Source organism: Chlamydotis macqueenii, chromosome 4, assembly GCF_036417535.1.
Source record: "Chlamydotis macqueenii isolate bChlMac1 chromosome 4, bChlMac1.mat, whole genome shotgun sequence".
NCBI classification, from domain to species: Eukaryota; Metazoa; Chordata; class Aves; order Otidiformes; family Otididae; genus Chlamydotis; species Chlamydotis macqueenii.
The window spans coordinates 44,257,624-44,277,519 of NC_141559.1; the positions used below are offsets into that span (position 1 = coordinate 44,257,624).

At 45.2% G+C, this 19,896-nt stretch overlaps 2 protein-coding genes across 2 annotated transcripts in view; one reads left to right on the top strand and one right to left on the bottom strand.

The window, feature by feature from the left end:
• SCRG1 (stimulator of chondrogenesis 1) overlaps positions 1-18,001 on the bottom strand; it is a 780,146-nt gene extending 762,145 nt beyond the window's left edge. Inside the window, exons 1-3 of the mRNA XM_086746398.1 lie at positions 17,929-18,001; positions 12,543-12,798; positions 9,907-11,011 (exon numbers count right to left, since the gene is read on the bottom strand). Coding sequence (XP_086602524.1) covers positions 10,957-11,011; positions 12,543-12,778 — 291 coding nt within the window. The 5' untranslated portion in view covers positions 12,779-12,798; positions 17,929-18,001 and the 3' untranslated portion in view covers positions 9,907-10,956. The remainder of the gene's footprint in view (positions 1-9,906; positions 11,012-12,542; positions 12,799-17,928) is intronic.
• On the top strand, positions 1,450-8,702 carry SAP30 (Sin3A associated protein 30). The gene is made up of 4 exons (XM_086746879.1): positions 1,450-1,954; positions 3,442-3,564; positions 6,240-6,338; positions 8,366-8,702. The coding sequence occupies exons 1-4, from the start codon at positions 1,643-1,645 to the stop codon at positions 8,486-8,488; spliced, it is 657 nt and encodes a 218-aa protein (XP_086603005.1). The 5' UTR covers positions 1,450-1,642; the 3' UTR covers positions 8,489-8,702.
• Positions 18,002-19,896: the final 1,895 nt, after the last annotated feature.

Below are 19,896 nucleotides of genomic sequence, written 5' to 3' on the forward strand. Positions count from 1 at the left end.
TTTCTGAGATTTGAAGGAATACTCGCGGCAGTTCAAAAGGAAAGCAGAACCTCACCCCACATTGCGTGCGCTTTGAGCGCGCTTGGAGGAAAACAGTAGGTCAAAGCGTGCTGCTTCTGCCGCTCCGCTGTCGACAGCTGAACTGTTAAACAGTTTAATGCCAGCGCATCTCTTACGTAGTTTTGTAAAGTCTCAAAACTAAAAATAGTTGCTTTTATCGAGTATTTTCACAGTATCTACTTTAGCTCGTCCTGTGCAGAGCAAGTTCATCACTAGCGAAAATAATTCTGCATTCTCAGGCTGTTTTGTTGTTCAAGTCACCTTTATGAACAACACAGTCCTTTTAAATGGCAAAACTGGAGACTCGCGCCGCAAGTCGCCTTTGTTTTCGCGGACTTTCTCTAAAAGAACGCCGGACGCCCCGACCACGCATGTTTTAAAGCCGGCTTTAACAAAGGAGGGAGCTGGGGCTGTTCTCGGCCCGGAGACCCGGTCGGAGGCAGCACCCCGGCCCCCGGCGGGCGCCCTCCCGCCGGCGGGACCCACTCTCCAGCCGCGGCTGAGGAAAAGTTTAAAAAAAAAAAAAAAAAAGAAAGAAAGAAACGCAGCACCGAAGAGGCGGGGAGGGGGGACACACAAAACCGAGACGGAATTAAAAAAAGAAACAAACACTCGTAGAAAACCCCAGACAAGCAGCCCGCGACGTGCGGCTTAGGCCGAGACACTGCAGCTCGAAAAAGTAATGGGCGGGGGGGCGCAGCCGGAGAACGGGGAGGAGGAGGAAGCGTGGGCACCGGAGCCTTTTTTGGCTGAAGCACGGTTACGCGCCCGGCCGTGCGAGCGGCGGCGGCGATCCCTGCCCCGGGGGGGGAACGCTGCCCGCCCGGCCTCCCTCTTCCGCCCCGCGCCTTTCTCCCCTTCCCGCCTCCGCCGCGCCCGGCCCCGCCGCAGGGCCGCCTTTCAAACCCTAACGGCCGCGCCGGCAGGGAGGGGCGTCGAGGGGGAAAGGGAAGGGGGGTGTGAACGAGGCCTTTTAATAGTGGGCGGAGCCGCTGCTGCCACCGCTCCCCCCCCACCCCCCGGAGCAGGCTGCCGACAACAGCAGCGGCTGTCCCCGCCACCACGGTGGGACGACCGCGGCACCGCAAAGCGGCAGCCCGAACCCCCGCCCGCGCTCCCGCCGCCGCGCTGCACCTCGGGAGCTGTAGTTCTACTGCCGTGCCAGGCGCGGAGGGAGCGGCGGGAGAAAGAACTGCATTTCCCGCGGCGCCCCGCGGCGGGGGAGCCGGCATGCGCGGCGTGGAGGGGCGGGGCGGCGGGCAGGTTGCTGTTGTTACATAGGAAACAGCTGAAGAGTCTCCACATGACAGGGGGGGAAGGAGGAAGTGGGGCGGCCCGCGGGGCGCCGCAGCCGCCGCTGCTCCGGTAGCTGCGGGGCTTTGGCAGCAGCCGCCGTTGGGGAGGGGGTCGTTCCCGCGGCGTGCGGACTGGCCGCCCTTGAGGGCGGGCTTGCGCCCCGGTGCCGCCGCTGAGGAGAGGCGGGCAGGGAGCGGGGGAGCGCCCCGCCGGGCCAGTTTGGTGCGGGGCGGGAACCCGCCGCTCTCCTCTGGGCTTACCGCCGGCTGCGGAGGTGGCGCCGGGCATGAACGGCTTCGCCCCCGAGGAGGTGACCCAGCGCGGGGCGGACCCCGCTGCCGCCACCGCCGCCGCGGTGCTGGGCAATGCGGGCTCCGCCGTCGAGTTGCCGCCGCCGCCAGTGCCGCCGGGGCTGAGTCCAGCCGCCGCCGCGGGCTCGGTGGGCGCCGGGGGTGCGGGCGGCCCCGGGGCCGGGCAGCTGTGCTGCCTGCGGGAGGAAGGGGAGCGGTGCGGCCGCGCCGCCGGCAATGCCAGCTTCAGCAAGCGGATCCAGAAGAGCATCTCGCAGAAGAAGGTGAAGATCGAGCTGGACAAGAGCGTAAGTCTGGGGACGGGGGGCGCGCGGGCACGCGGGGGGGGGCGCGCGGGCACGCAGAGGGGCCGCAGCCGGCGGGGCGGGCGGACAAAAGCGGCCGGCGGGTCCGGGGCGGTGCGTGTCCGGGCAGCGGCGGCGTGGCCGGCCCCAGCTCCGCTCTGCTCCGCGCGGGCCGTTGCTCCAATGGCGTGATTGGTTTGGGGGTCTTTAGTAAAGTTTAGGGTTGGGTTTTGGGTGGTTTAGTTTTTTTTTTTTTGGTGGCGGGGAAGTGGTGTTTCCTCCTTCCCGCCCCTCGCTTTTCCCCGTAGCGCGGTGGAGTTTGGCAGGCACACGGCCTGAAAGTGCTCCACCTCCGCGGGGAGGGGGCAGCGCCCGTCTGTGGGGTCCCCTCTCAGCCCCCGAGGGCCGGGAGCAGCGGCTGCGCGTCACCCCCTCCGCGTAGCCGGCGGTGTGGGAAGAAGCGCTGCCACCGCTGCCCGGTGCGGAGCCGGCATGGCTCCCGCCGCGCCGGTTGGCGTCTGTTGCTGGCGAGGGCAGCGTTCGGCTGCTCCGCCTCGCGTTGCGCTGTTGCACGTCTCCCCTTGCCGCCCTGCCTTCCGCTCGGCAGCCATCAGCCGCCGCTCCGCTCCGCTCCGCGCCGCACGGCCCGGCCGGGCAGGGGGAGCGGACCTCACCACTCCGGGCGGGGGTGGGGGGGCGGCCTCCTCCGGGCGCCTTCCTGCGGGGTGAAAGGCCCGGGATTTTCGGGGGAAGGGGGTGCTATGGCGGGAGGGTTTCCCGGCGCGGGGGCGAGACACCTGAAAATGCGCGGTAAGCGGCGCGACTGTTTCACGCCCGGGGCAGCGCCCCGAGAGGACACCCCCCCACCCCCCAACAACCTCCGACCCCGGCCCTGGGGGGGGCTCCTCAGGCTGCAGCTGTGGTCGCTGAGCGCGGCTCCCCGCTGTCGTTGCCGTTAAAACACGCAGTTCTGAAAATGGGGGTCGGTGCGCGCCGGAGAGTTCTCCCCCAGCGCGCAGTTCCCTACAAAGGGAAACTTTGGGGAGGGGAAAAAAAAAAAAGGAAAAGGCGCGTGTGTGTGTGTTACTGACCTCGCGTCGGTAGTGGAAGTGAAACCGGGAGGGGAAGGATACAGATGGGAAGCGGCAGCCGGCTCCTTGCCCTTCAGAGAACAACTCAGAGCTTGGGCTTGGTGGGTTTGTTTGTTGGCTTCCCGGTCCCCGCGCTGGGACGAGGGGCCGGAGGGAGGGTTTGTACCCCTGTTAGTGCTGAATCAGCGGATTGCAGCTCTCCCGCGTCCTCCGGCCGAGCCAGCGGTGGTCTGTAGCATAACACGCTCCGTGTGTGGAAAAATTCAGTAGAAAAGCGTCCTCAACTCGGTTAATGCGGCAGTGGTTGCTGCAGGGCTGTCTCCGTACACGCGTTTCTGTCGTAAGCCTGGGAGACGCTTAGCGTGGATTTGACTGAAAGACCCCGTGTTGCTCTTCTAGGCAAGACATCTGTATATCTGTGACTTCCACAAAAACTTAATTCAGAGCGTGAGAAACAGAAGGAAGAGGAAAGGCAGTGATGATGACGGTGACTCGCCAGTGCAAGACATCGACACTCCAGAGGTAGCTATATAGTTGTGATTTTTTTCTAACTGTTGTGTTAAGCTTGTTCTGAAGCGCTACCGAGTCTGCACAGATACTGCTTTTCCACCCTCGCAGCTCTCCTTGTTTTGGGGCATGCAGGGAAAGGGAAGACTCCTGATTCACTCAGTTCTTAACATAACAAAAGCTAACTAGATTTTACAGTGTATTTTCTGTCTTCATTGTGTGGAGTAGAATGAACAACACTTCTCTAGGTTATTTTTAAATGTCTGCTAGTTCTGTTAGAAAACTGCTATTTTCAGCTTTCTCCTCCTTAGTGCTTCCTCCCCAGCATCCTACTATAGAAGAGGTGCTTTGCCACGTATCACCAAACTCTGTCTTCTGCAGGAGTTGACAACTTGAAGGGAATTGCACAAAGGACTCAGGATATCAATTCTTTGCTGCCCAAGCCCCTCCGATCCATTCCTTCTATGTTGAATGTGTTGCAGGTGGCTCTTGCAGTTACTCCATTGCCTTAGTCACATTAAACACAGAAAGTTTAATGGTAGTACCTCTTTGTTTTTATCCCTTGTTGGGGGAAGAGGCATTCAGGGAAGTGTGCTAGAAAGGAGTGGAGAAGTATGGTGTTTGTCTCACCTGTTTTCTCCACTGCAGACCAGCGAAACCTCACCCATTATAAAAGTGAACTACAGCTTTCAAACCTTTTGCATAGTATAGTGGGAGAGACTGCACCTAAGGCTCTCCGTTTCCATCATGTGCTCTGGCTTATTTCGGCTACATCTTGGCTTACCAGGTGCTGTTCATTGTGTTAATTTTGAGTGGAGGGTGCCATGCCTATATGGTCCCTTCTAAGAGGGTTTGTTTTTTTTTTTTTTTAAAGCATTCTTTAGAATTTGCTCTCAAAGTGTTAATTTAATGGCATCCTTATGGTCAGCATCTGCAGGTATCAGCAATATAAGTGCTGAAACTTGGTGCATGAATCCCTGCCTGAAGGCACGTGGCTCCAATCTGAAGCCTAAGAGGATTTTAGGGGACTGGGAGTAGTTTGATGCTGGGCTGTGTTGTTTGTTAAATATGTGAGATTGCTTCCTTGAAAGTTCTGTCTAAAGCTAATGTTCTCTGTGCTTCAGGTAGCTCTGACACAGTGGTCATGGCAGCTCTCCTGCAAGCCTATTTTGTTTTCTCATGCTAGAATTGTAAAATATGTCACGACAGATGGATACCTCTACAACAGGAAAGCAAGCTTTTTTTTAATGGTATTTCTGCAGGAAAGAAAACTGCCTGGAAAGTGTTTTTGAGGAGTTTCAGCTGGCCACTTGGACAGTGGCAGCATGTTCGTCCCATGTGATGACTCTGTGCCTTAGATATTCATTGGCTCTTGACCTTCTTTGTTTTCAACTGCTATCCAGATTGTTAAGGAAAAAAAAAATATCCTTTTTCTGAAGACTTGCAAGGCCCTCCTGTTTCCATCTCCATCATGGCCATCATTACCTGTTAAAAATTATTCCTTCAGGAGGAGAAGAGGCTTCTGCAGGACTGGTAGCTTCAGGGCCTTGGTGGAAAGCTGCTGCTACTCCTCCGCATGATGCTCTAGGGTGTAGATTCCCCACAGTTACTTGGGAAGTGGAATTTGTGCCATGTAAACTTCAGAATGCCGAAGGATACCCCTCCTGTGTCGTGCAAGGTGGCATCGCATAAAGTCTGTCCAAGTTACCCAGTATGCAGTTGCACTGCTGTTTAAATGTTCTGTAGATGAGGCCACTAAATAAATTTGAAGTGGAACTGAATGCCTTAACCGATCTTCAATGCAGTGAATTTGAAGAATATTGCTGTAATTGCAGCTGATCTAGCAGAATTTCTCATTCAGCCTGCTTTCTCAGCTTGCTTTCCCACTCCGTCATCTGATTAAGCTCTCTTACGTTGTCAAGGAGGGTGGGAGGGTAAGCTGTTGCTGGGAGAAGTTACTGTTGATCTGAGTTCGTGGGATTCAGACTGAGGGAGTACTGGGTTACGGTTGTGCATTTGTATCCCTAAGAGTACCTTGTGCAATTCTCTCAACTGTCAGCTTGCACTGACAAATAGCTTTGGACAACTATGCCCATGTGCATAACTTCTAATGGTGCTTATGTAGCAGGGATGTGTTTGGAGAGCAATAGCAGCTGTTTTCTTATCTCAACTCAAGCCAAAAAACACTCTGTGTTCTAGACTTTTTCCTGGTTCTAATATGTGCCATCTCATGGTACAAATGTGCTATATCTTGCCTGCAACTTGTGTAAAATTTGATCACTGAAATCACAACATAGGGGCCTCCTTTGAATTAGTATCTTCATACATGTTGTGTGAAAGTTGTTACTGGGCTTTTGTGTTACCATGCTCGAACTAGGGGACAAATGAAAAACCCAGAACACATTAAAGAACAATAATGGGTTCCAAATATTGTTCACTGCTGAAGGGAGGCAGGGCCATGCTCAGTAACAATGAAATGCTCCCAAACCGAACTGAGCTGTTTTCTTCTCCGCTGGAAGGTGTGGGGTGGAGTTTGTCTTTTGTCAGAATGAGATCTGCTGAGCTGACAGTCTATGCTTGTGACTAATCTGTGAGATTCCAAAATGTTTTTTAGAGGCGAACTATTAATGACTGAATCCTTTTCAGTTACACTGGACTGTTTTTCTTCCCTTTCCCTCCTTTTCTTCTAGGTTGATTTGTATCAGTTACAAGTAAACACACTTCGAAGGTACAAAAGACACTTCAAGCTACAGACCAGACCGGGACTTAACAAAGCACAGCTCGTTGAAGTACGTATGAGTGTGTGTTCCATAATAGAGAATGGAACTTGCTCTGGCATGTGATTTTCTATGCAATGTGATCCTGGGATAAAGAGCATATGTAATCTGGGTTTTGGGAGAACAAAAGGGAGCTGCTTATCTAGCTTCCTTCATTGGCCACGGCTCATGCGCCAAGTAAATCAAAAGTTATTCCAGAGGAGGAACTCTTAACTTCCAAAAGTGTGTGGTGCTTAAAAACACAAAGTGTTGAGTTGGAGCAGTAAGGTGATTGATGTGTCCCTGAATATAATGGAATCATGGTTTATAGCCTGCGTCAGTCACACCTTCACCTGAAATGTCCTGCGTAAAAAGAACTAGAAATTCAGAGGTGGCAGTGAAGTTCTAGCAAGGTTCAGACTTTGCTTTAAAAAGCTAGCTAATGCAAACATAGGCGTTTTTCTGTGTATGTAAAGGATGGAAACCTGAAAAACTGGCTTCTATTGATAATTCCGTTAATTAAAAGTACGGGGATCTGTTGTCAGAAAAATGGAACTTTATGAGATCAGTTTTTTCTTATCAATACTTTTGGAAGTGCTGAAGCTGCACATGAGTACGACTGTGTGAGCATCTTTGCTGTGTGTGAGTAATTTTTAAGGAATCCTTTTGCACTGCAAAGATGCAGTTACGAAGTGCTGCTGTAAATACATGGGAGAACTGGTGATCTTCTCTTAACAGGGAGATCAAGCAACCATTTTTTTTCACTGTTATGCAGTGATATACTCAGTTGTACTTCAGTGCAGACATTTTGTTAATCTTTCCCTTAATCTGTGTGGATTAAAGGCAAGGCCCTTCAATGTGTGGGAGATCTCAAGGCTGAGCTATGAAGGAATAATGCTGCTGCCACTATGAGTAAGAATTTAGAATCAGTCTTCTGTTTTCTTAGATGTGAGCTGAGATACAGCTAGCTCTTCAATTAGCAGAACTTGAAAAAGCACAAGCAGGTGTTTTTCTGCAAAACTAGCATTTCTAAGGGTCTGCCTTAGGTACATCTCGTGAGATATTTGTGCTAGCTTACGGTTCTTACCCTGCTTCATGTGAATAAGCAAAGCTTCTGTCGGTGCTTTGTTTGACCTGCAGGTGTTTGTGAGCTACAGCACTTCCTTAGCTTACAGTGCATGTGATTTCGTGTAACCTGTCCTCATGTACAGTAGACACTCCTCTAGCTGTTACTTTGAAGTCTACTTTAAAGGACTCCGTCAGACTGTTTCTCTGTGGTTCTTTCTAACTTGCTAATTATGCTAAACATTTATACTTACACCCTGTGGTAGTTAAATGAGCGGTCCCATTTTTCTCACTTCCTCTTGCTAATTTTCGTCTACCAAAGTACTCTGCAAAAAGCCAGACAATAGTCTTAGGTAGGTATAATACTTTGAGGGCTTTTTTTTAAAGCTCAACTTCATTTTGATGATGGAGAAGATTTCTGGAATGACAAAAGTGACTTAAGAACTGTTTAGAGGTGGTCATATTTTAGTAGCTACAGCATGGTGAATTTTCATTGACAGCTCTGTTTTGAAGAGCTGAATGTTCAGTTATATTTCTCAAATATTCTTATGTTGTCTTAGATGTTTCTGTACATTACTTGATACAGACAGACCCCCCCACAACCTTAGTAGTGAGGAGTAGCCTCTCATTTCTGTGCTGAAGCTCTGTTGATATTCTGCAATCATTACCTGCTTTATAGTCAAGCTTTAACTGCACAGATGTAATGATACGCCCATGCTTGTTTAGATAACTTTTTTTTTCCTATAGTTTTTCTGGGCTTTTTACTTCAGAAATTAGGGTACAATCTGCTGTATTAGTTCATAGTTCTCAAAAATAGCCATAAAAAGGTCAATAGGAACCATTTTAAAGACTTTTGAAGAGTTAGTTTTTCCTTTTTATTTTTTTTAAGCTTCTTGCTCAAGCTTTTAAACTTTAATGTAGTTCATTTAAATCTGAATCTTCAGTTTCTGCATATAAGAGTATTTATTTAATTTCCTTGCATTCTTCCTTTATAGATAATTGGCTGCCACTTTAGGACAATTCCAGTGAATGAAAAGGACACCTTAACATATTTCATCTACTCGGTGAAGAATGACAAGAACAAACCAGATCTAAAGATGGATAGTGGAGTTCATTAGATGGAAAAGGTTGGGACTGAGACTCAGGCCGCAAATCAAAAGACTAAGGGGTTTTTGTTGATACGCAAAAGCTTTCTTTGTAACTTTTTTTTTCTCCAGAGTTTCTCTGTTTTATTTTTCATAACCTTGCTGATTTGTTTGAAAACCATCTCTTATGAAACAAAATTCCTCGGCAAAAGTATTTTAAATAAATATCACTGATATTGTTGCTCAAGTGGGTGTGTCTAACTTATTTAGTGAGTTACTTGTACCCAATAGTTAAGCTTTGACTAATTATGTAATAATATTAAAATATTTTTCAATTAAAGTGTGCCAAGCATATATTTATGAATGTACTTAAAGTTCTCATGATGCAATGCCTTAAAAAAAAAAAAAAAGCTGTGGCAGACTTGGCAATAGGTTCTTTTTCCTAAGGTAAGAGGCTTTAAATAACAGTTCCAGTTGTTAGCTGGGCAGAAATGATTGAATAACATTTTTCTTTTTTTCCCCTTTGGAAACAAGAACTGATGGGAGCTTTGATTTGTGTATTCATCTTGTTACTGCTGGGATATGTGCTTCCAAGCACCAAGGCCTTCCTGCTCCTAAGTGTCCCTATCCTGCTTATGTGGAAAGTGGCAAATTTTTTCTCCTATGGATTTTCCAGGAGTCGTAGAAGAAAAGTGACTGAAGACCACCTACATGCTTTACTACCCAGATTTGCATCTGCCTTAAGGTTTTTTTCTGCTGTTGCTTTAGAAAGCTGTGAATGCCAGGCATGTGCAACATGATTCACGTAGAAACTAGATGGCACAACCAACAGAAGTTATGTGCCCTTGTTACTGCTAGAAGCTTATAGAGGAATTTGCACAAGAGCAGATAGCATATGTTTTCTTAGCAGAGTGCTGACTTTAGATATTTTGACTGTGGGTTGCCAGATTTATAGGGTTTTTTTTTTACCCTTAATTGATTATTTGGTAGGAAGCCCAAATGACTCAGGAATAATTACACAAACCAGACTTAAAAAGCCTAGTGACACAAACTGTTTCTTTAACAGCCAGTAGCCTAAAAATTACTTAGCAAAAAAATAGTACACACAGATTTACTTGAAACATTTATTATTAGCTATGTATAATCACTCCCCCTCCCCCACTATTCAACCCTCATTTTCTAACAGAGGAAGAAAGACAATCATTGTGATATTTCACACTGCATGGGAAATAAGTCTGGTAAACCGGTGGTAGCAGTTTTTGTAGTGTAAGGTTACTAGATTAGCAGTACACTTCTTGAGTGGAAAAGCCTAAATAGTTACTTCAGTCCTACACACCTTCCATGTGACTGACTTAATAGCTGAAGAGGTTTTATATGTAAGGTGAGAAGCCAGGTTTACTGCCTGTAAGCCTGGCTTGTTGAAGTGACGCTCCTTAAACTTACAAAGGGACATAAGTTTTTGTCAGTTTTCCTCTTGTACTGCAGTCGGTATTGGCAGGTCTTGACAGGTGACTGTCATGATCATGATACCTCTTCAACGTTAAGATGATCACTTCTAATGTTTTGAGATACCTCTTTGCCTCCATTTCCCTAGCTTTCCTTACAGGGCTAGCCTAAAAATAAAAAGCCAGCATTTTCACTTAATTCTGGGGTACTGTATTTCAAACAAGGCTTGATTAACAAAGCTGCTTAAGTGTGCATTTTTATGTTGCTTTAACAGACCTTGTATCAGTCTCATCCTCTTCAGATGTCTTTCTGAATATATATATATACACACCTATTGTAACTGTTCTAGTATTTTAAATGTTCACTATTAAGATTAAGCAATTTAAGGTTTCACAGGTTGCATAGTTAATGCAGGTGACCAGTTAAGCATAATTAAAACCTAAGTGTGCTTTAGTGCTATTAATACAAGTTTAGATTTTCTTTTTTCCAGTGGAATTTTCAATATGAGTGTTGAATGTTTGCCTTTTGTATGTGTATGTATTTTAAGGTGCTTACATAGAATCTGGGAGCCTGTCTGCAGAAGTGCCGGGGACTGAGCAGCTTCAGCTTAAAGCAATATTAACTGTGTGACAGCAATAAAGCAATAGGAAGCTGCACTGCCTTAGGTTCCTGCCAGAATCACGTTCCTAATGATGTGAAGGCTTAGGTTTGAAGTTTCTTCATCCAAACTAGTTGACAATGTTGTGCTGAGTAACAAGAGTTAGACTTCTTTTTGCTGGGGGATGCATATTAGGATGCACTAGGAGCTTATACAGTCTATTGTGCTGTTATGGAAATTAAGTCAGCTACCAAATTTGAAAGGAGAGCTTCTTACATATTTGAGATGCCCAAAAGGTACAGAAAGGAAGTTCTTCTGTAGTGTAGAAAGAGGCACTGTGTTGTGGTTAAAGAGGAAGGGGTTTTTCTTGGTGCTGGTTTTGTTTTTCCTGTTGGAAGCATTATTACGTGACTGTAGAATGAAGTCTGTTGTCTTCACTGGCACAACTTGGTCTCCATCACTGACTGTTGCAGGGGATCACAAAGGATATCTTTGGTCCAAAGAAAATATCCCTGAAAGGTATTATCAGATATTTAAATAATTAGATTATTGGTTTATCAGAGCTTTAATGTGACATGCGTTTCCTGTTGAGGATTTTTTTTAAGCTTGTATTGGGATATATGTGGGATTACTGTATTTGTGGCATGCCTTTCCAGCAGTGCACTTGCAGGTCTGGATGAAGATACTGCATTTCTACCTCTGCTTCCCTGGTTTGGAAGCGATGAAAAAACTTTCATTGGCTGACCAGAGTGCCAGGACTCCACCCTGGTATTTTAGCTTTCAGAAGGCAAACTTACCCAATACATAATATTATAAAAATAAAGAACTTTGGCATGTGTGTACATACTGTTTAGTGCAACTTGTCCCAAGAGCAGACCTGCAAAATAGATCTTCTGTACCTCAGGATGGTTGAAGGAAGACCTCCTGATGTGTTTGTATCAAAGCAGGAGGCTTTATTAGGCTGCTCAAAGCTCAGAGGTTTAAGCTGGAAACTCAAAGTGTGCTTTGGGGTGAGGACACCATATCTGGTTTTAGGAAGAGTGAAATACGAAAAAATTATTTAAACCCTGCTCTCAGAGTGTGGGGTTTCTAGCTTTAGAAGTCGTTCCCACTTGGTTCGAATCTAGTCCCCCATGGGAGTGCTGAAAAGTTGCCTTTTATTGGATTTTAGGGAACGTAAGGAACTTGGGTGGTAAGAGGAGCACATATAAAAAGTCACTTTTGCTAACCTATATAATGCCATCACATTTTAGTGTCCCTGAAGTATTGATAAGTTTTGAGGTACTGGTGTTTTTAATCTAAATTTCCCCAAGATGGTGCTGAAAAGCTGTATGAGATAATACCTCTTAATACATTTTATTACTTCAAACCAGTATGGGCTGGCAGTGTTTTTATTAACTCAATTTTGTTTGCATGTGCTGTAAAACAGCAAACCCACGTTCAGTGAGAACGTCTTCCATCTGCTTTGTCAGCAGCACCGGTGAGTCAGAGAAACGTTGACGTTCTTGGGCTAAATCTTTTCCCTCCCTTGCCGGTGTTTGTGAAGCTCTCTTCCCCCCGTTTGCCCTCCTACTTTAAACAGCTGTCTTTACAGAATCATTTATTCAACTGGTGTATGCCTTAGAGTAGCAATACCATTCTTTACTGTGGAACAGCAATCAAATGGTTTGTTTATGGCCCTGCCAACATCTTCATTGCAAAGGGCTGTGAATAAGGATTTGATGCAGTTCTCATACTTAGTTAACTTCAAACAGAAGAGTCAGAAGTTGGGTGATTTAAGCTCTGAAGTCCCCTATAATAGAACACGCAGGTTTACAAAATATGCTAAGCGTGTCCTAGGTGAGCCCCTGAAAAACAAAACCTGAAAACTATCAGATAATTGGCTATATCTTGATACAATTTCCAACCATCTGAAGTGATGCATTTCTTTAAAATGATAGCTTATTCCTCCAGTGGAAAGAAACTGTAAAACAATGGAAATGTAATGGGTGTGTGTATATGTACAGAACTGCACGAGCGTGTATGGAATGAGCGTGGCCTTACTTTGGGCAGCAGAGCAATTCGTTCCCGTTGCAGTAACAGATCGTCTTGCAGCCCTTCCCTTCCCAAAAGTGATCTGGCAGGCCGTCATCGATTTGTCGAAGGTTCGCCGCGCCCTCGGGGATGTTGTGGCAGTGGTGGTCTTTGAGGGTCCTCTTGTAACAAGAGGGGCGCCGGGAGGGCACCGCGGGGGTACCCAGGAAGGTGCTCAGCAGGAGCAGCGCCCAGACCACCTTCATTTTTGCGAAGCTTCCTGCAGCTAAAGAGAAATGAGGTACATGACACAGGTATAGCTGTGGAATAGCTCTCTTTCCCCAGTTTGCTTTCTGGCTTGCATTTTTCTTGTCTTTCTTGTGAATTTTTGGAGGCTTGAGCCTCTCTGCTTGGAGAGTGTTTTTTCCTAGGAGGTAAATAATATTGCAGCTGAATTGATATTCATTACTTTCTGTTCTGTACAATCTTGGGAATCTTTTCATCGGGGATTGAGGCTTCTGTTGGTGGCAATTTTGTTGTTTCTCTGGCCTCTCAGCTTGAGAAAATTGCTTTGAGCTGGCCGTGTTCTCTCAGTGGTGCAAGTGAATGTATTGATTGCTACCAAACCAGGGGAAAACGTCTGGATGTGTTTCCTTGCCTTCCTGGCCATTTTAGCCTGTCGAAACAAGTGCTGACATAAAATTAATAGCATCTTTCCCATTAAAGTTGTAGAAAAACTATCTGCTGATTGTCATGGACTGCTTGATAAACTGAAGCATTAAATAGCAAAGGAGCCTGAAGCTCTCTGCAGTGCTGTCTCAGATGGTGGTCTCTGCGATTCCTACACTGCAGGCTCTGGTGTGATACAGCATTGCTGGTAATTTCCTCTTTTTTTTTTTTTTTTTTTTTTTAGTACTGCAAATTGCTTTGAGTCTTGCTGCAGGAGTTCATTGTGGTTTAACTGATGCTGTGTTTTTAGATGATGGGATAAATTATAGAATCATAGAATAGTTTGGCTTGGAAGGGACTTTTAAAGGCCATCTAGTCCAACCTCCCTGCAAGGAGCAGGAAAATCTTCAACCAGATCAAATTGCTCAGAGCCTCATCCAACCTGGACTTGAATGTTTCCAGGGATGGGACGCCCACCACCTCTCTAGGCAACTTGTTCCAGTGTTCCACCACCCTCATTGTAAAAAAAAAATTTCCGTATGTCCAGTTGAATCTGCTTCTATTTAAAAACTGTTGCCCCTCGTCCTATCGCAACAGGCCCTGCTGAAGAGTTTTTCTGTGTCTTTCATGTAGGCCCCCTTGAGGTACTGGAAGGCTGCTGTAAGTTCTACCCAGAGCCTTCTCTTCTCCAGGCTGAACAGCCCCAACTCTCTCAGCCTGTCCTCATAGGAGAGGTGCTCCAGCCCTCTGATTTTCTTCCTGCCGCATCTCTGGACTCACTCCAACAGGTTCATCTCCTTATCTTGGGAACTCTAGAGCTGGATGCGGTATTCCTTGCAAAACTCTGCTGTTGGTGGCTAGGCTTTCCATCATCTACATGAGCTTGTTTAACGCTGGCTCTGCTATTCTGTGCTGCTTTGCACAGATGGTGAACTTGCCTCAAAGCTTTGAATAAGACCCTTGAACTTGCATTCACTTTTAAATAAGCATTTTGAACAATGCTTCAACCTAGGCTTTATTGGCATTAGGAGAGAGTGAGTGGATTTTTTTACCTTTCCACATGCTTGAATGAAAGGAGTCTGATACCTTACTGAATTTAAGTACGAATTCTGCTCTGAGTTCTAACCTAAAGCAATGATCAGCTCTGCCCAGTGAGCTCTCCCTGAGTCCTCCTCTCACTGCATTTGCGTTAGCCTCAAGGAAGATTTTACTGTCCTTCATCCTGTTAGCACTTTGGAGTCGATCCCTGGACACTGCAATGTTACGGCCTGGTTCTAGTCTTCCTTGTGGGGCTGCAGATTAGAGTGCTCTAGAGTAACCTGAAAATAATTGGGAGTAAAGCAATGTCTGATCAAAGACTGTCAGATGCCAAGTTAAAACAGCAGAGCTATTATCTAGATAAGAAAATAAGGCATGCCAGCTGTAGAAGGTCACGAAGACAATAATCCTACTTGGCTTAGTTTGTAAAACTCTTGAAGTCACCTTTGAAAATACAAACAGTAAGCTATTAAATGTATAAATGTACTGTATTTTGTAGTAATTTTTCCTGGGTAGTTACATCACCACCAAAGCTATCTTGCTGATCTTCCATGTCTTCAGCCAACGAGTGGCACACCAGAGACTTTAGCTAAGAAAATCTGGGAATTTGGATTCACATTAGCAATAAAATACTACACCTTGATGTTCTTCAATTGTATTTTTCCATAAGATTTTGTGCAAACTTGTTTTTTGAACACCAGTAGCCAAATAAAATATTAAAAAGTGGCAAATATATTTAAGAACATGACTAAAGCGAAAATAAGCTCTTGTGTATTTTTGAACTTCTGTCACAGAAGCAAAATTCATGGAATGATTCCTTTTAGTTTCCATGAACTTGTATGTGAACTTTTGAGTAGGAGACTCCTATAAACTACTGGTAATGGAGCCTTGGGGATCTATTTTTTAATTACCTTAGAGTGCAGTATTGAATAACATAATGTCTTTATTAGTTTTAGACCTCAAAACTACTTCTCAAATAAAGTAAACATTGTTGTAACTTTGCCTGATGTTGTTTTTTAGACTTGAGTAAAGAATCTGTATTATTATAATAATGGTTTTATTTTGTACGAGTATAAACACTGCAGTTATGAGGGTTCTGCTCAGGGAAGCCTAATGCTTAAAGAGAACAAGTTTGTTTATACTATACCTTGATAAATGACAATGTCAAAGAATACAATTTAACGTTCTTCTGTTCAAATAATTGAGCTTAATTATTTAAGTATCTAATGGAAGAAAATTTCCATGAAAGAGAAATTTAGGAAGCGGGGTCTTATGCCTTTGTTTCCTGTGATTGGATTATTCTGTAAGTTCTTCCCCTGAGGATGAGGCATTCATCTCATCTTGCTCTTGTGGACTTTTTTTTTAAAGTCCTAATAATTTGAATGATCTTTCCCTGCCTGGACTTCAACTGGAATGCTCATTTGAATCTGTTGCCAGCTGCCTGTCTGCTCAAAGTTCGTAGGAACTCATTCTGTGCTGAAAACAGGCAGACTTCTATAGACTGTCAAATTGCTGGTTTCAAAAATCACATCCTACAGTTTAAGGTGACTCGCTGGTTGCCTTGCAATAAAACAGGCTATTGCTGTAGTGCATCGTCAAGAGGGCCAATATGGATAACTGCCGAAATCAGTATTAGGAAAGTCAATGAGCTGGTGAGCTATGGATAGACAGCTTCACTATCGGGTCAGGTATGCATCTTACCAATGCTCACCATTGTTACTATTCAGAAAAAAAATATTTATTTTATTACACTTTTATGTCTGCTTAAATATTTCCTCTGGGGTTTCTTTGCAGATCATAAACAAAAGGAAGCTTTTAGTCAAAAGACCTTTCTTCAAAAAGTTATTCCTATGTGAGAGAAAGGTCCTTATTTGCAGATGAAAGATTGCCAAGGACATGAAGTGTTTCATCCGCTCCCTGCACAGGATCGATGGTGATAAACTCAGCTGACCATTCAGATGCAGCATCTTTTTCTGACAAACTGCTGCAACCTCTTTTTCTGACTATGATTGCACAGATGATGGAATGTCACTGATTGCCTGGGTAAAGGACAGAGCTAATATGTGCATATTTATTTCAAAATATGTGTCAAAGACCTTATCTGCTTTTGCGTACCACAGAAGCAGTCTTTTCTTATAAAACAAATCAGGGACATGTGATGAATAAATCCAATCACTGAGGTGACTCGAAGAGTCATTGCCAGCAAGCACCCTCTTACATGTCTTTATTTTATAAAACCTTTGAAAAAGTAGCAATGCCAATCATGCTAAGCCCGACTGGGTTGCTCTATCAAGATTGTATCATTTCAAATTATAGCAGGAGTAAAGCCATCTAAAAATATGAAAATTAGCTCCCTGCATTGCGTAAGTTCTTTTCAGTGAATTACTTCGGTTACTTTGACATGGTGTAAGTAAAGTTTGAGACCAAGTGCAGCTGGGATTATAAGTGCTTTGAGATAATTTGGAGTTTTGTGTAAAGGAAAATGCTGAGTTTGGGAATGTGCACAGTGAGTCAGGAATCAGTGCCATCCCTGCTTGTTCAGCTGAGAGTGTTTGAATTATCCTGCCAGGCAGTTTGGCACCGTGTAGTCTTTGGATCCGCTAGATGCAGAGGTAGTCAGAAAAAAGCAAAGAGAAAAACCTGAGTTTCAGCCTCCTTGGCCAAAAACAGCAGGGTAATATTTCATGAGAAGTGATGCTCAGATGTTACAAATAGGGGACAGAAATAGAGAAAACTGCAAAATGGCATAAAATGTGTGTTTCAGCATCTCTAGAGATCTTGTATGTTTGGGGAAAGATAAATATTTACAAATATACCCTCCAGAATTATTAAGCAGCCTTCATCTCCAGTTGCCTAATGTTGAAAACAAGGAATACATTGATTGTACACTTTTGGTGTATGATCTTTTCCAGTCTGTCCAGTGGCGTGTGCTGGGTTAGCAAGTTCCACTTCAAGTGAAGCAAATTTAATAGATATTTGCTTCTTGATGTGCATTGAGTTCAAGGGCTAAAAATACCTATTCAAAACAAAATGTCTCTTATTGTTTATTTGTTTGTCAAGTTTCCCCTTATTTGTTTGTCAAGTTACAGAAACACCTGTAAAATGCTGAGCTAAGCATTTAATATTTAGGCGTGTTACTGCATAATAATTAGGTTTATTAGTGGGTTCCTAAGAAATCATTATGTAACTGATATTATGAATAAGTTTTTTCCATTAAAAAAAAAATTCTTAAAATCTATTTTGCTTGAACAGTTGGTGCATTGTAAGGACAGCAGCTAGTCCACTGAGGATGAATTCAGTGAATTACTGCTTTGTAATTACCATCAAGACCATGATTCTTTCCAGAAATTGAGTTCTCATTAAAACCCATTTAGTTTTCTTAAAGACAGCAATTCACTGTGAGCACACCTCTCTCTCCATATCCATCACTTTTGCAATAATACTGAGCACTGGAAGGCAATATAAGATGTTTAATGACTTCAGATGTTAATGTGTAGCATCCAACTGTGAAGAAGAGCAAGACAGTGAAAGAATTGTCTTTAGCCAGATCATACCCATGCATCTGTCTTGAATAACATCACTTGCCTACAAGGTATCTGTATCTCCCAAATCTTCTCCTACATGTTCCCATGTATATTTCTAATTCTGTGCTCTGTAACTAGCGTCAGCAGAACAAGTGCACAAGGATAATTTCAGGAGCAAGACCTACCTTTCTCTTCTGCTTCACTCCCTTTCGCTCTCTTGGCAGCCGTATCGTTTTAGATGTACCCAGAGAGAGCGAGAGCTCGCGGGGATGAGAAGAGGGAGGGCTGACAGGAGATGCTGTACAGACAGCCCTTTGTTTGTCCTGACTTCTGCCTGTGACGGATGTGCTCCCTTCTCCAGCGAGGGGCCAGAGGATAGGCTTCAAGAACTACCTCCTTCAGTCACTGCCAACCTAGACTGGGGGAAAAAAAAAAAAAAAAAAGGAAAAAAAAACCCCAAACATATCCTTTCCAGCAGGAAACAGTTAGTTCATCCAGGATCTGATGAGAAGGTGTCTCCTCAGAGAGCAAAGCATAACATCTGGGACAGGGGAAGAGGAAACACCCTGTGGAGTAACAGTGTCTTGCTGTGGAGCACGGGGAGGGGTGGGCTACTGGGATGGCACAAGCAGAAGAGCGTGGTTGCTGAACAGGTGCCTTGTTTTGCATTGGGCGGGAAGAACAGACCTTGCCACCAACGTCATGCAATACTTTAATTCCTGACTTCAGGATTCTTTCAGTTTTTTGAAGCTGAAATAACAAAAGAAAAACTGTAACAACTTTGACCAGACTTCTAGTACAGCACACTCTGCCATGTCGCACATTGAGTTTGTTGCTGACCAAACATTTAATCAAGAGGTGGAGCACTACATTCAACAGTATTCAGAGGAAGTTATTTTAGACTAGTATAGCTAATCAAATGATCTCGTATCATAAAAACACGTAATGAGGTTCTTAAGTGGAATTTAAGTATTATGTATTAATGAGAAAATAGTCTTGGGAGTAAGGAGTGTGTCCTCATATTTCTGTTGCAGTTTGGCCCTTATTCTGTTATGGCCGTTCTGGATCTATTTTGCAGTGTGGATAGAGAAGTGTGATTGCACCTTAGCTGCTGAGCTGTAAGTTTTACATTGTCTAGTCTGCATTGCTTTGATCCTGTTGTTGCTTTCTAAGAGTTTGTTGTTCCCTATCTGTTGGGCTGCTTCCAGGGCAGCGGTTAGGAGTACAAAAAGGTGCCTCTGCTCAGCTGACTCAATTTACAATTTGATGTCTCAATGCTTGTTCAGTTTGACTTGTCGTGTGCCAGAAGTGAACTGGGGCCTGCGTGAGGTGTGTGTCCCATCTGCTTGCCTCAGCGAGGGGAGTAGGCAAGGGGCGCAGATGCGTAGGAGCAAAACTCTTGAAACTGAGCCTACCAACTCGTGGTGGGCCCGTGCATCAGGGTATTTCCCCCCTTTTCTGCTGGAGACAGGCAGCCACAACAGCAGAGAGCAGGGTGCATGGTTGTGCCTCTACCTCTAATTCAGATTAGAGACGTCAGGCGGGGCGGTTTTTGCCACTGCTGTTACGGGCCTGGCCTGGCAATTTAAAAGGCAGGGAGGAGGTGGCTGCAGGCAGCTGCTGTCAGAAGAGAACATCCTTGCCTTCCCAGGGTGACAAAATGCCTGCTGCTGGCTCTGCTTTTCTACAGAAATTCTTTTCTGCTGCAGATGCTGGCCACGGCGGTCTGTGCCTTAAACGAGATTATCCGAATGCCTCTGGGAGTACGCAGTGTTCCAGGGCGGTGCTTTGCTGCGGGAGGAGGCTGTGGGCCTGGTGTGGACAGAAATCAGCAGGACACTGGCTGTAAGCAGGGTTAAAACTCCGGGAGGAGGGAATGAGAGCATATCATGCCGCTGCTCTGAGTTTGGATGCCTTTCCAGTTAGTTGCAAAGGCTGTTCAGTAGGGCCTGTTGCAATAGGACGAGGGGTAATGGTTTTAAAATAGAGGGGGGTAGATTTAGATTGGAAATTAGGAAAAAAATTTTTACGATGCGAGTTATAGAACACTGGAACAGGTTGCCCAGAAAGGTGGTGGAAGCCCCATCCCTGGAAATGTTCAAGGCCAGGCTGGATGAGGCTCTGAGCAACCTGATCTAGTCAGGGATGTCCCT

Coding starts and splice junctions, on each gene's coding strand:
- SAP30 (XM_086746879.1), top strand. CDS start 1,643: ATGAACGGCTTCGCCCCCGAGGAGGTGACCCAGCGCGGGGCGGACCCC. Junction 1,955..3,441: donor AGATCGAGCTGGACAAGAGC/GTAAGTCTGGGG, acceptor TTGCTCTTCTAG/GCAAGACATCTGTATATCTG. Junction 3,565..6,239: donor AAGACATCGACACTCCAGAG/GTAGCTATATAG, acceptor CTTTTCTTCTAG/GTTGATTTGTATCAGTTACA.